Raw genomic sequence first — 13,052 nt, 5'->3', positions numbered from 1 at the left:
AAATGTAAAAATAACTATTATGTTAAATTATTTATGTTTACGCACATTTATTTAAAACTTAACTGTAATATAAAAGTGTTAGCATAACAATGTTGTATTATACATTTTTTATAACATAAGAGACAATGCATTAGCTAATTTCATAGCTTAAATTATGAACATTTAAACCGTCTCTGTATACATAATGTATGAATTAAATGCAATGATTAAAATAATAAAAATAAAGTAATTTCAACACTTAAATGTCATACCAATTACATAAACAAATTATATAAAATGTTTTTAGTACAATAATATAGTTTTAAAATATAAATGTAAAAACTGCCATAAATGCCATAAACAATATGGTATAGTTGAGATAAGTATAGCTGATATCTTACAATGATTAAAATCACTATCATAAGAAACGCTTCGATGTAAATCTGTAGTTAGTGTTTAATTTTAAGAAATTGGTAGATTATTCCAAAAGCAAAATTAACTTCTTTTTTTCGGTCGATTTGGGCGTTCAATAGCACATAAAAGATAAGTAGTAAGGACAAATTTTTTTTATTTATAGTACGTAACATACGCTTTAATTTAACATGTGTTTAAAGGACGCAATATTTATTTTATTATTTATATTATATTGTCGAACTAACAAAGGGCAGTTGTGTTTGAGTGGCCGTTATAGACATAATTTTCAATATTATTACTTTCGTCTTATTTATATTATTTATAACTTTACTTGTTTTATTCAACGACCCGTCTATCGCCAATTGTCATCATAGCCAACCAACTCCGTCTCACTTGGATATACCTACTAACCAACTGTACTAGGATTCAGGTCAGACGTATTGTACATTACATATAACTTATATTTACTGAACATCTAAATATAACCTTACTTTGTCGTTGACATAAAACAATAGTCTAATTTTATTTAATAATCTATCCCCTGTAACTAAGGTACACGATTGCCTGTGTCTCCTTCAGGCAATTAAAACTCATTTAAGGAGATAGGGACGATATTTGGGCAGACGTCGGGTAGCTTCCGATTCTTGGTTTTGACCAAGATCCTCAACTATTAAACAAACCCCTAACATGACGTATCGTTGAAAGAATTCGGTCTGATGAGAGAAAAAGTGGCGACGGAAATAAAAAAAAATAAAAATACATCATAGTAAAATAAATACTCTCTCGGCATAGCATCGAGCCTTTCAATTATCTATTGAATAATACATAATAATATAAAACATTTAAAATAAGAACCCCAATCGATGATCTCTTAGCACTACAACAGCATATTTGAATTGAAATAAAAGTTTATGTTAATAGATAATTGTTTTATAAATTAATGAAAAATCATGAAGATTATCTGTTTTTATCATTTTAAAAAGATTAAACATTAATACATTATATGTAGAAATATAGTTCATCTGTATCTTTATACATGTAATCTATATAAATAATTCGTCAAGTATAAATTTATTTTACTTTTTTAACAAAAATAAATTATAATAGTTAAATTAAAAATGATAGAATCTAATAATTTGGTATTTAGTTAAAGTTGTGATAATGTAATTGTGTCATGAGTAGTAATTTATACATCAATCTAACGATGGGATTTCCAACATTGATAAAAAGTATACACCCGATGTCCTGGAAATATATAAATTATTAATTTAAAATATAAATTCAACAATATTGATTATTACTTTCGTGAAACGTGCTCTCCAAAAATTTCGTTATTTTTAAACATATTGAATATATTTAAGACAGAAAGTTTTGATTTTTGTAAACAAGTATTGCTCAAATCATTATTATTATTATCATCAATTTTAAATAATACTTTGGTGTTTTTTTCAACTATTTCCTTTATATCATTACACTGACTTGACTTAATTTTGTCGTCATTGATAGATTTAGCAAAATATAAGAGAGCTGCTCCATGAGAACATTCCAAAGATTCTTTTTCTGTTTCACAAATAAAAAGAAATAATTTAAATTATGATACAACTATTAGTAATAAATTTTCTTTGTGGGAATGTGTAAATTTGCCATTGCGAAAAGCTTTGTAAAACTAAATTACTTTGTGAGGAAACCAAAAAATAGAAATTTTCACCTAGAATTTGACCCCTTAAAATTTTTCCTTCAGTGGGTTAACTCTGTAAACGAGTTTAATTAACAAATTTATAATATAAAATATATATTTGTTTATTTAAATAAAATTTCAATTAATAATATTCAGACAGGAAAACGTGTTAGTAATATTAATAACATACCATAATAAGTAAAACCGTTTTCAATTTTATTAAATATAATTTATGAATATAGCTATAAATAAACATTAAACAATAATTGGTAAAATTGAATAATTGAAATAATAAAAACAATATATTTGTCCCCTGAAATTTGTTTATGAAATAACTTTTCCTACACAAAAACTTGCAAATATAAAAAACTAATATATACATTTTTAGCTCACTAGATTTATTGTTAACACAGCCTGGTTGAATAACTCCATTGTTTACGTAAAAGTCTACAGTACCAATTGGTTTGGTAAACCCTTTATCAGCAATATTTGTGTGGTAGACATCTACAAAATTTGCACTTTGAGCAGAGATTCTAGAACTTAACTTGAAAAACGGTTCAGCTGGATCCAGTGCTAAGTCAATAATAAATAATTACTCTCAAATCAATAAATTATTATTAATTAATATTAATAAAATTATCAAACCTGATATTCTATCAATTTTATTGCCCTTTTCTTGAATCATGTTGCCTACTTCACCGCTTATTTGACCACCCAAGCTATGACCAATTAAATGTATTTTTTTTATGTCTGATCTGGAACTTAATATTGTGTTTATTATATTAACGACAGCTTTAGATACAATTGATGAATGACATTTGGCAGCGTGTATGTAATCTATTCCGTAATCAATTATGTTTGAATCAGATACGTTACCAATAATTTTAGAATAATCAACCATCAATACATTTCGATCGACAGTTCCGTTTAAATAGGCTGAAAGTTTAAAATTACTATATCTAAATTTATTTATTCAATTTATTTATAATGCTTATGAATTTTTATGTATAGAAATATTATAAGAGTTTAGTATGTTATAGAAAGAAGGCAATAAGTTTTCTTAGCCTCGTTTAAATCAAGACAATTAAATAGATTTGATTTTATTTTGTACCTTTGCGCAATATATCTATGTTCGGCACTTGGTGACTGGAACCAAATCCATGAATGATAATTTTAAGAGAATCAGAGCGATCGGTAAATGGAGCTTTTTTAATTGATTCGACATCCGTTTTTATTTCTACGTTTTTAATTTTCCTAAAATTTATTTAATCGTCTTTTTAATAAAAATAGGCATATCATTTTAACGACAATACTCATTCTAAACATTTATTATTTTTCAAATTGAGTATCCATCAATGTATTACATATATTAATAATAAATTGCAATATTTTAAAATAATTAAAACTATAATCAAATTTTATAATACTTTACTTTGTATTTAAAAAGAATAACACAGGTTCAGAATTTGATGTTACTATAGAACAAATCACATCTTTTGGATTGAATGACAATGCTACATTATTATTTATAAGCAACAACAGAGCTGATAATTTAATAATTATAAACATTTTTTTTTTCAACAATTTTTTGGCGTTTATATTATTAATAAAACACTATAAAACAGAATAAGGATAAAAAAAACTACAAAAAAATAGTTGAATACCTAAAAAAATTTCCTTTAAACTTTAACGGTTGAATTGTTCGTAATTTTTTATATCTTCTTTTTACGTTAGACTAAAAAATAAAAATCTATTTGTTAATGTTTAAATATTAACTTCACTTAATAGTCAATTTTAAAAACTCACAAAACGTAATGACCGATAATAAGTTAAGCAATTACTTAAAAATTATAAAAACGTGTCGATTGTTACAACTCATTTTTCATCATAACCTTATTAGAATCGCATGTTGTTTGTTTACAGTTACTCGATCAAAGTTCAATTGACCTTGAGACAGTTGTAATAAACTGATTGCGCCTAAATTTGTTTCTACCTTTTTTTTTTATATTTCACATTTAGATATAGATTTCAAATGCAGTGATAAAAATAGAACTGTGATCTTGATTCCTTTCATATTTTAATCAATTATTATAATGAAAAATTGTTAACTTATTTTTTACAAGTAAACATAAGTGTTCTTGTATGTTATATAATTCATATACTAATTTAATACATTTTAGTTTTGACGTAAAGCTGAGGTAAATTTAGGTTTCTTCCAAGCTAAATAATCAAATGATTAATTGACTTAATACCTCTTAATAAAACTATTATTGCTTTAGATGGTTTAACAAATGAATATATACAGTTCCAAAAATTTCGCATAAAATAAATAATTTAATGAAGAGATATTAAGAGAAGATAATCTTCAAATTTTTCTTGATTTGTAAAATTAATTGTATTTTTTTTCTGCTATTTATACAGTGGAATTTTCTTTATCGTGAACCACTCTATAACATGCAAAATAAATATAACATTTAAAAAAAGTTTCGTTTTTTTTAGTTATACAAATTTTTTTATATATCAGTTATTATTTATTTTTTTAAATTATTCCTTAATTAACTTACAGGGGTGTCACCTTTATTTTTCTTTGTAGAAACAAACATATTTCTAAATTTCTGTTTATAAAATAATACAGAAAATATCTAAATACACAAAAAAATATGTGGAACGTTAATTCGAGTAACTTGATACATTGGTAGTTAATATAAATATTTAGTTTTTATAAAAAACAGCTTTGTATTGAAAATAAAAGTATCTTAATGTTTGTATCATTGAATAAAAAAAAATTTTAGTTGGTAAAAGTTTATTTGATCATTCTAACGATGTAATGACCCTTACATAATACATGACAAATAAATATTACGAATTAAAATTCTCAGAAAATGAATTACATTATTTAAAAAAATAATATTCAAAATTCAAATTTTAATATTGCTGTTTACGCTGCAATATTAATGTTTGCTTCTTAATCACTTGAGGGAATTTCGGACATAGATAAAAAGTATGTTCCTGTTACACTGCAAAAATAACAATAATTTATTATATATTAGTTGTTAAAATAAAATGACTGATTCCGACTGATAAATTTTAATTATAGTTTCTTACTCTCTAGATACGTGTTCACCAAAGACTACACCAGTTTCTACTCTTGCTTTTCTTTGACATGTGCTACTCAAATTGTTATCGCTAAAATCGTCAATTTTTTTTAAAATTAAATAACTTTTAGTAATGATATCTTTTATATCATTACATTGAGTAGTTATTATTTCGTTATCATTTATAGATTTAGCAAAATAGTAAGGTGCTGATCCGTGTGAACAGCTCAAAATTTCGTCTTCTGTAAATTTAAACAAGATAAGTACATATAATTTAATAACAAATAACAATAAATGTGATATATTATATTCAACCTACCGTTTTTGTAATGTATGCAACCAGGTTGCTTATAGGCGTTATTAATATAATAATCTACAGTCCCTAAAGTTGTGGTATATCCTTTATTAGCAATATTTGTGTGGTAGACATCGACGAAACCTGCGCTTTGAGGACTTAGTTTTGGACCTAATTTAAATAATGGTTCAGCTGGATCCAAAGCTAGAATAAAAATGTTATTACTGTAGAAATAATTATTATTTAATTGAAAATGAGAATTTCAAACCAGATATTCTATCGATTATTTTCCCTTTTTTTTGCATTAAAGTACCGACTTCTCCACTTATTTGACCTCCTAAACTGTGGCCAATTAAATGTATTTTTTTTATTCCTGGTATTGTATTTAATGTCATTTCAGCCATATTAGCTATTGCTTTAGCTGCTACTGGCAAAGCACATCTTACAGCTTTTACATAATCAATCTGATATTCAACCATAACTGCATCGGACACATTACCTATAGTTGGAGAGTAATCTACCATCAACACATTTCGATCGATAGTTCCATTTAAATATGCTGAAAGTTTAACACTAATTTAAACAATTTTCCGTATAAAAACTTTTTTTAAGTAGTAGCATTGATAATACAATATAATTTTTAACATTATCGATATTTCAACATAATTTATAATAGTTTAGAGTTGTAAAATAATATTGTTATTTTTGTTGTACCATTACGCAAAACTTCAATATTTTTTTCTTGCGGATTTGATCCAAATCCGTGAATAACAATCTTAAGAGTGTCAGAACGATCGGTGAAAGGAGCATTTTTAATTGAATCAGCATCTGCTTTAATTTCAAAATGTTTGATATTCCTGAAATAATTGTAGTTAAATTTATTTTAGCAATTTTATTTTGCAAGAAATTAATGAACCTATAAAATACCAAAGATGTGAAGCTAAAAATATATTTGAACTAAAGCTGATAACTTTTTAATCTAATTTGTATCTTATATTTAAAAAAAAAGTATAAAGAGTCAAGATTTTTTTAAATTTTTGATCTTAAACAAAAATTTTTATACACGGAAAATAAAAATGTTCATAATTGATTCATAAACATATTATTTAAGTCAGGGACTAGAACCTTAATAAAATAATAAGGAGTGTTCCAATTCAGATTCTTGCAAAATTTAATTGTGGTGTTAAAAAAATTAGGTTGCTTATGGTTTTTTAAAAATATAGTTGCTATCTTAAAAAAAGAATACACCTCAGGTAGTGAGGATGAAAAAATTAAGTATTTTAAAAAACTAGTACAGAAGAGATATGGCATAGTTAGGACAAGTATAAATATCTGACGATAATTAATAACAATTTCATAAGACATTTAAATGAGAATCAATTTAATTTAAATTAACTTTTCATTTTGAAAACATTATCTTAAAATTAACATAAAACTTTTTTCAAAAAAATGCCCCAAAGAATATAATGTGTATGTATCAGTGATTACATATGAATGTGATAGTGCTAAATTCACAATAGAATTTAAATTTTGATACAGTGTATTATAGTCAATGTAATCATCAGTGGTTTTAAAGAGTAAATATAAATGTTATAGTAACCCTTATAATTGATTAATCAATGATATAATTATTATACCATTGATAAATTGTTCGATACTATTGTTTTCTTATAAGAAAACAAATAAGGCCAAAACACGAGCCTTATTTAACTAGCTTATAAAATAAAAATGATTTAATTAAGACAACAATTAGTTAACAACCTTTGGACAAATTTTATCATTCTCAGTCGTAACACTTCTCCTGCCTTAGTATAAAAATATTAATTAATTTCGAAGTATTGGTCTAAAAGTTGTTATCAACCAGCCATTTTATTAATTAGGTCATTTTTTATTAAAAACATTTAAAAATATGTGAAGGACATTTGAAAAAATCAAGTTAACACACCTTATAAGGTACAAAAGATAAATTAAAAAAGGAATTAATAACTGATCCATCAAAAACTATATTTAATTATAAATACCATAAAAAATTTTCTTAACATAGTTTTAATATTTAAGAAAAATTGAGGACAAACGATAAAAAAATCACTTGTATGTATTTAGAAATTCGCATTATACATAGTTTTCAGTAGTTAAGGAAACAGGTCAATTGTTATAAACAATGAGAACAATAGAAATCCGTTTCTTTAATTATTGAACACCCTAAATAATAGTAGTTGGAGATAATAGTTAATGTTACAAATCGCCTTCAAAAATGTAATCCTTATCATATTTGGTTATTTAAATGACATTTATCACCACTAGACTAATTTTAAATATCTTTAAAAATTAATAACTTATACTAAAATTTATAATTTTTTAATGAAATTCAATATAATTAAAATGATTGGAACCGAAATCTTACTTTTATTAGGTTTTGTTTTTTACGGGTTCTGGTTTTTTGGTTCGATTCTAGTTGTTGAATTAGATAAAATACTTAAACTCAATAAATTTAAATTAGATTAAAAATAAATGTGCTTCTTATATTAAAGTTTGGTTACAAAAATAATTTTTAATTTTATGACCATAATAAAATAAATTATTTATAAAATTTAAAGATTAGTATTGTTATACTTTACTTTGTATTTAGATAAAAAGTTACTGGTCCTTTTTTTGAGTTCGGGCTGACAACAGAACAGATTACATTTCTAGGGCTCAATGAAAAAGCCGCATTGCTCAATAACAGTAACAGAGCAGATGTTTTTAAAATAACAAAAAACATATTTATTTTTCAACTTAATTTTCAAAATTTTTGTTGGACACGAATTTCTGAAGTTGAAATGTTTGACTAGTGTAACAAAATTAAAAAAAAATTCAACTGAATAAGAAATCACATTCATAAATTTACTAGTAGATAAGTATTGGCATTTGATATTGGTTAAACATTGAACTTCTTAACAAAAATATTTTTTATATCTAATTAAGGAAATTTCAAGACGTGTCATTGATAAAAAGCTATCAATATTTATCTAATATACAGAAACAAATAACTTAATATTTATTTTCTCATAATATAACGAAAATCATTGACAGTTCTAAAATATAAAAAAAAAATAGTATTAAAATAATTTTTAAAACTAGATTTATTAATTTTGTAAAAATAACAATTTTAACTTAAGCTGTACAAAATTATAGTAACCAAAGTTTTAAAATACTTTTTATGTGTAATTTTGTATGTATTTTGTATACATAGGTTTATAGCTGAAAAGGTATTGGTTTTTCTATGTCTCATTTTTTTAGCTTCGATGCGAAGCTGAGAAGGTATTGGTTTTACTAATATGTGTTTATTTTATTTTTTTTTTTTATGTCTGTTACCACTTTTACTCACCTCTCACCGAACGGATTTCTTTTACGATACGTCAAAAGATCACAAATCGTATCTAGTCGAAGACATTACCCTTCAAAATTGAAAAAATTTCCCTCGTTCCCCGTAAATGGGGGAAACCTCCAAAAAAATTACAAATTTAAAAATCGCTAATTTTCGAAATTTCTTAAATTTCTTTTACTAAATACTGTCGTAACTTTTTCAAAAATGAACATATCAATATATATATATTTTTTTTTTATAGATACTTGATGTAATTACCTATCATTTGGTATATTTTTTTTTGTAAATTTGACCCTTTATCTGCCCACAGGGAGGGATTTAAAATGACAATTTTTTCACAAAAAATTTACTTTTTCAACTTAACTTTTGAAAATGTTCCGGAAAGTCTGACACTTTTAAATATATCTTAAATTAAAGCTAATGTGATATACTTTAATTTAAAAAAATAAAAATTGACCTCTTAACTTGTCTTTATGGTCAAAATGGCTAACGAATGCTATTTTTGTGTAAATTTTCTCGATTTTATATTTTACATTTTTTACTTTAAAATGCTATAACTTTTTAAAAAATGTATGGATCAATACAATTTTTCATAAGAATTAGTATTTAAATACATCTTTCATTTGACATACTTTTTTTTAAATCGGACCATTTCCCTATATACGAGGGGGGTTCAAATCTAAAAAATGCATGTAGAAAGTAGAACTTTTTCAACTTAAATTTTGAAAGTGTTCCGGAAAGTCTGACACTTTTATATATATCTTAAATTAAAGCTAATGTAATATACTTTAATTTGAAAAAAAAAAATTTGACCTCTGGACTTGTCTTCACGGCGAAAATGGCTACCGAATGCTATTTTCGTGTGAAAATTCTCGATTTTATTATTTATATAATATTTAACTTTATAATGCTATATCTTATTGAAAAGTTTATGGATCCACACAATTTTTTTATGAGAAATAATATTTTTTAATAAACCCTTTTTCATTCGACATACTTTATCTTAATCGAGATATTAATAAGGAACCAGCAGATCAAGTAGCTTTTGGAATAAAACACCAATTTTTTTTAAATTAAACACTATCTAAAGATTTGCATGGAAGCGTTTATTTTTGATAGTGATTTTAATCACTGTCAGATATCATTATACTTGATCCAACTATGCCACGTCACCACTGTGCCGCGACCCCCCTGTGCTGGGTTTTTTTTTTTTTGTGTCTGTGAATTTGAATATAAACTGATTAATATAGTTTTATATTCAATAATATATCAGAAGATCGAAAATTGTATCTAACTGAAATTATTATCGCTCTATTCTGGAAAAATTCCATTCAATCGCCGTTATAAAAAAAATTGTCCCTAAAAAATATAACTGTTATAAAACAGTTACATTAGATTTTTACATTATAAGTTTTCAATTTATATTAAAATATCTCTTTAAAACTTGATAGATTATTAAAAATATTTTATTCCGAAATTCCAGACATTTATCTCGCTAATGACATACATATCTTGAAATTTCAAACAATAAATAAAATAATGAAAGGGAGAGAGGGGTTCAAAACACTATATTCATATTTTTTTCTTTTTAATTTTCAATAATATTCCCAAAAAACTGCATCCTTTAATTTCATGTCAAATTAAAACTAACACATATAATGTACATGTAATATAAATAAAATATTAACATCTTATTTTTAATTAAACGTCTTAACTTTTTATCTAATTAAATATTAAAGCAATGTATAAGAACATTTTAATCAGCATCTTTTTTTGGTATTATCTACAATTAATGTTCACGTAAAAGCTAAAGCAAATTTCACAATTTTTTTTATATCGATAAATTGTATTCAAATTAATCCAATAATATTTAACTATAATTACTTGTTATATATTAAAAATATATTTTTGTATTACCTATACTAAAAAAATTTAATTAAAATAAACCTTGAAAAAGCAGCCACATCAAAAAATAATAATATAAGTTGATCGGTTATAAAATATTTTAATGTTACGATACATTAAATTTTAATGAAGTCGTATTACAAGTATTTTTGTTTGCTTGATCTTAAAATCCGTTATTTAATATGTATGCATAATTGTTTGTATGAGGATTCAAATTTTAAAGTTTAAAATATTAGATAACCGTGTTAAAAGTTCGGTCAAATATAAAAAAAACATAATAAAATATATAATATAAATAAACATCTCAGTTTCATATAATTTCTATGCTCTTCTTTTAATATTATCAATTCTTACTTTAAACACAGAGTAAATCTTATAAATTACTTATAATAATAGTGATGTGCAAGAAATATATTAAACTATTTTGGATGTTGAGTTTATAGAAGTTTTATTATAATTGAAATTAATGTTTATGACTGTATTACTTATGGCCTTATATAGTGTATTAATTTTTAGTTACTGAATTCTGTTATTTCACTGTGTTAACATGTACACATTAAATGCATCATATTTTGAAGAAAAGTATAAGCTTCATTTAATAACTGTCAACATCGTCATCACTGCTGCGTGACCTATCTGTCCTGTTTCAAATTCGGTATATTATTTATGAACCCAAAGAGAACATTGAAATAGAATTATCACATATGAGAGCTCGAACAAAATAGAATATGACAGCTGGTAAATGGAGAGTCTACTGAATAGTATATAGCAAAGTACTGGCATAGGTAAAGTAAATTATTTTTTGAAAAAACCTCTTAGCCACCTATCACCATAACATAAACTATCAATTAACTCGCGAGACACAACATTTCAACTACCGGTAATTAGTTATGATAAAATAAAATAACACTATCTGAATGCGAGTTTGTTAAATTAGAGTCCCGTTTTATTTAATTACATAATTGCAAAGATACACGATTCATATTTATTTGAGATAAGATTTTTTTTTANAACATTTTTTCAGTTATCATAAAAATTTCTATTTAATGATGTCAATTTCAAACTTGCAAGTTAAACTAAAAGTTACAATAACAAATTCAACTTTTTTTTACTATAAACCTCACAAAAATCAACTTTAAAGAATTAAAAAAATAGGTTAAATATGTCATTTTCATTATTTTTAACATATTAAAAATCAAAATAAGAAATAATTTCAAAAAAAAATTTTTTATATGTAATTAATCATTTTTTATTAAATAGTAATAATAAAATACCCAGCACAGGGGGGTCGCGGCACAGTGGTGACGTGGCATAGTTGGATCAAGCATAATGATATCTGACAGTGATTAAAATCACTATCAAAAATAAACGCTTCGATGCAAATCTTTAGATAGTGTTTAATTTAATAAAAATTGGTGTTTTATTCCAAAAGCTACTTGATCTGCTGGTTCCTTATTAATATCTCGATTAAGATAAAGTATGTCGAATGAAAAAGGGTTTATTAAAAAATATTATTTCTCATAAAAAAATTGTGTGGATCCATAAACTTTTCAATAAAATATAGCATTATAAAGTTAAATATTATATAAATAATAAAATCAAGAATTTTCACACGAAAATAGCATTCGGTAGCCATTTTCGCCGTGAAGAGTCCAAAGGTCAATTTTTTTTTTTCAAATTAAAGTATATTACATTAGCTTTAATTTAAGATATATATAAAAGTGTCAGACCTTCCGGAACATTTTCAAAAGTTAAGTTGAAAAAGTTAATTTTTTGTGAAAAAGTTGTCATTTTAAATCCCCCCCTGTGGGCAGGTTAAGTGTCAGATTTACAAAAAAAATATACCAAATGATAAGTAAAGACATCAAGCATCTATATAAAAAAAAATTATATTGATATGTTCATTTTTGAAAAAGTTAGAGCATTATTAAGTTAAAAATATAAAAAAAAATTATTTTACAAAAATCGTAATTTTTTATTAACTTTGATGTCAACTTTCACCACGAAGACAAGTCCAGAGGTCAAATTTTTTTTTTTCAAATTAAAGTATATTACATTAGCTTTAATTTAAGATATATATAAAAGTGTCAGACCTTCCGGAACACTTTCAAAAGTTAAGTTGAAAAAGTTCTACTTTCTATATGCATTTTTTATATTTGAAGCCCCCCCATATATAGGGAAATAGTTTGATTTAAAAAAAAAGTATATCCAATGAAAGATGTATATAAATACTACTTCTCATGAAAAAATTGTATTGATCTATACATTTTTTAAAAAGTTATAGCACTTTAAAGTAAAAAACCCAGCACAGTGGGGTGA

General features: G+C 24.5%; 1 protein-coding gene and 1 long non-coding RNA gene across 2 annotated transcripts; both read right to left on the bottom strand.

The window, feature by feature from the left end:
• Positions 1-1,080: 1,080 nt before the first annotated feature.
• Positions 1,081-8,366, bottom strand: LOC126907580 (uncharacterized). Its single transcript, XM_050688991.1, has 12 exons — positions 8,080-8,366; positions 6,176-6,318; positions 5,730-6,020; positions 5,486-5,665; positions 5,177-5,408; positions 4,491-4,518; positions 3,504-3,685; positions 3,183-3,325; positions 2,717-3,007; positions 2,465-2,644; positions 1,695-1,953; positions 1,081-1,638 (listed from the first exon to the last, which is right to left on the bottom strand). Exons 1-12 carry the CDS (start codon positions 8,220-8,222, stop codon positions 1,587-1,589), a joined length of 2,124 nt encoding a protein of 707 aa, XP_050544948.1. The 5' UTR covers positions 8,223-8,366; the 3' UTR covers positions 1,081-1,586.
• On the bottom strand, positions 3,735-4,183 carry LOC126896558 (uncharacterized). Its single transcript, XR_007701871.1, has 2 exons — positions 3,878-4,183; positions 3,735-3,806 (listed from the first exon to the last, which is right to left on the bottom strand). It is a non-coding gene; the product is annotated as an uncharacterized LOC126896558 (long non-coding RNA).
• Positions 8,367-13,052: the final 4,686 nt, after the last annotated feature.

Source organism: Daktulosphaira vitifoliae, unplaced genomic scaffold (genome assembly GCF_025091365.1).
Source record: "Daktulosphaira vitifoliae isolate Bord-2020 unplaced genomic scaffold, ASM2509136v1 Scaffold_1, whole genome shotgun sequence".
NCBI classification, from domain to species: domain Eukaryota; kingdom Metazoa; phylum Arthropoda; class Insecta; order Hemiptera; family Phylloxeridae; genus Daktulosphaira; species Daktulosphaira vitifoliae.
This window is presented reverse-complemented; position numbering and strand designations above follow the sequence as displayed.

Bases quoted from the DNA above. Each gene is read 5' to 3' on its own strand.
- LOC126907580 (XM_050688991.1), bottom strand. From the start codon at position 8,222: ATGTTTTTTGTTATTTTAAAAACATCTGCTCTGTTACTGTTATTGAGC. The intron at 6,021-6,175 runs GTACAACAAAAA...TTAAACTTTCAG, and splicing joins TATTGAAGTTTTGCGTAATG to CATATTTAAATGGAACTATC. The intron at 3,686-4,490 runs GTATAAATAGCA...TCTGTTTTATAG, and splicing joins ACGATAAAGAAAATTCCACT to TGTTTTATTAATAATATAAA.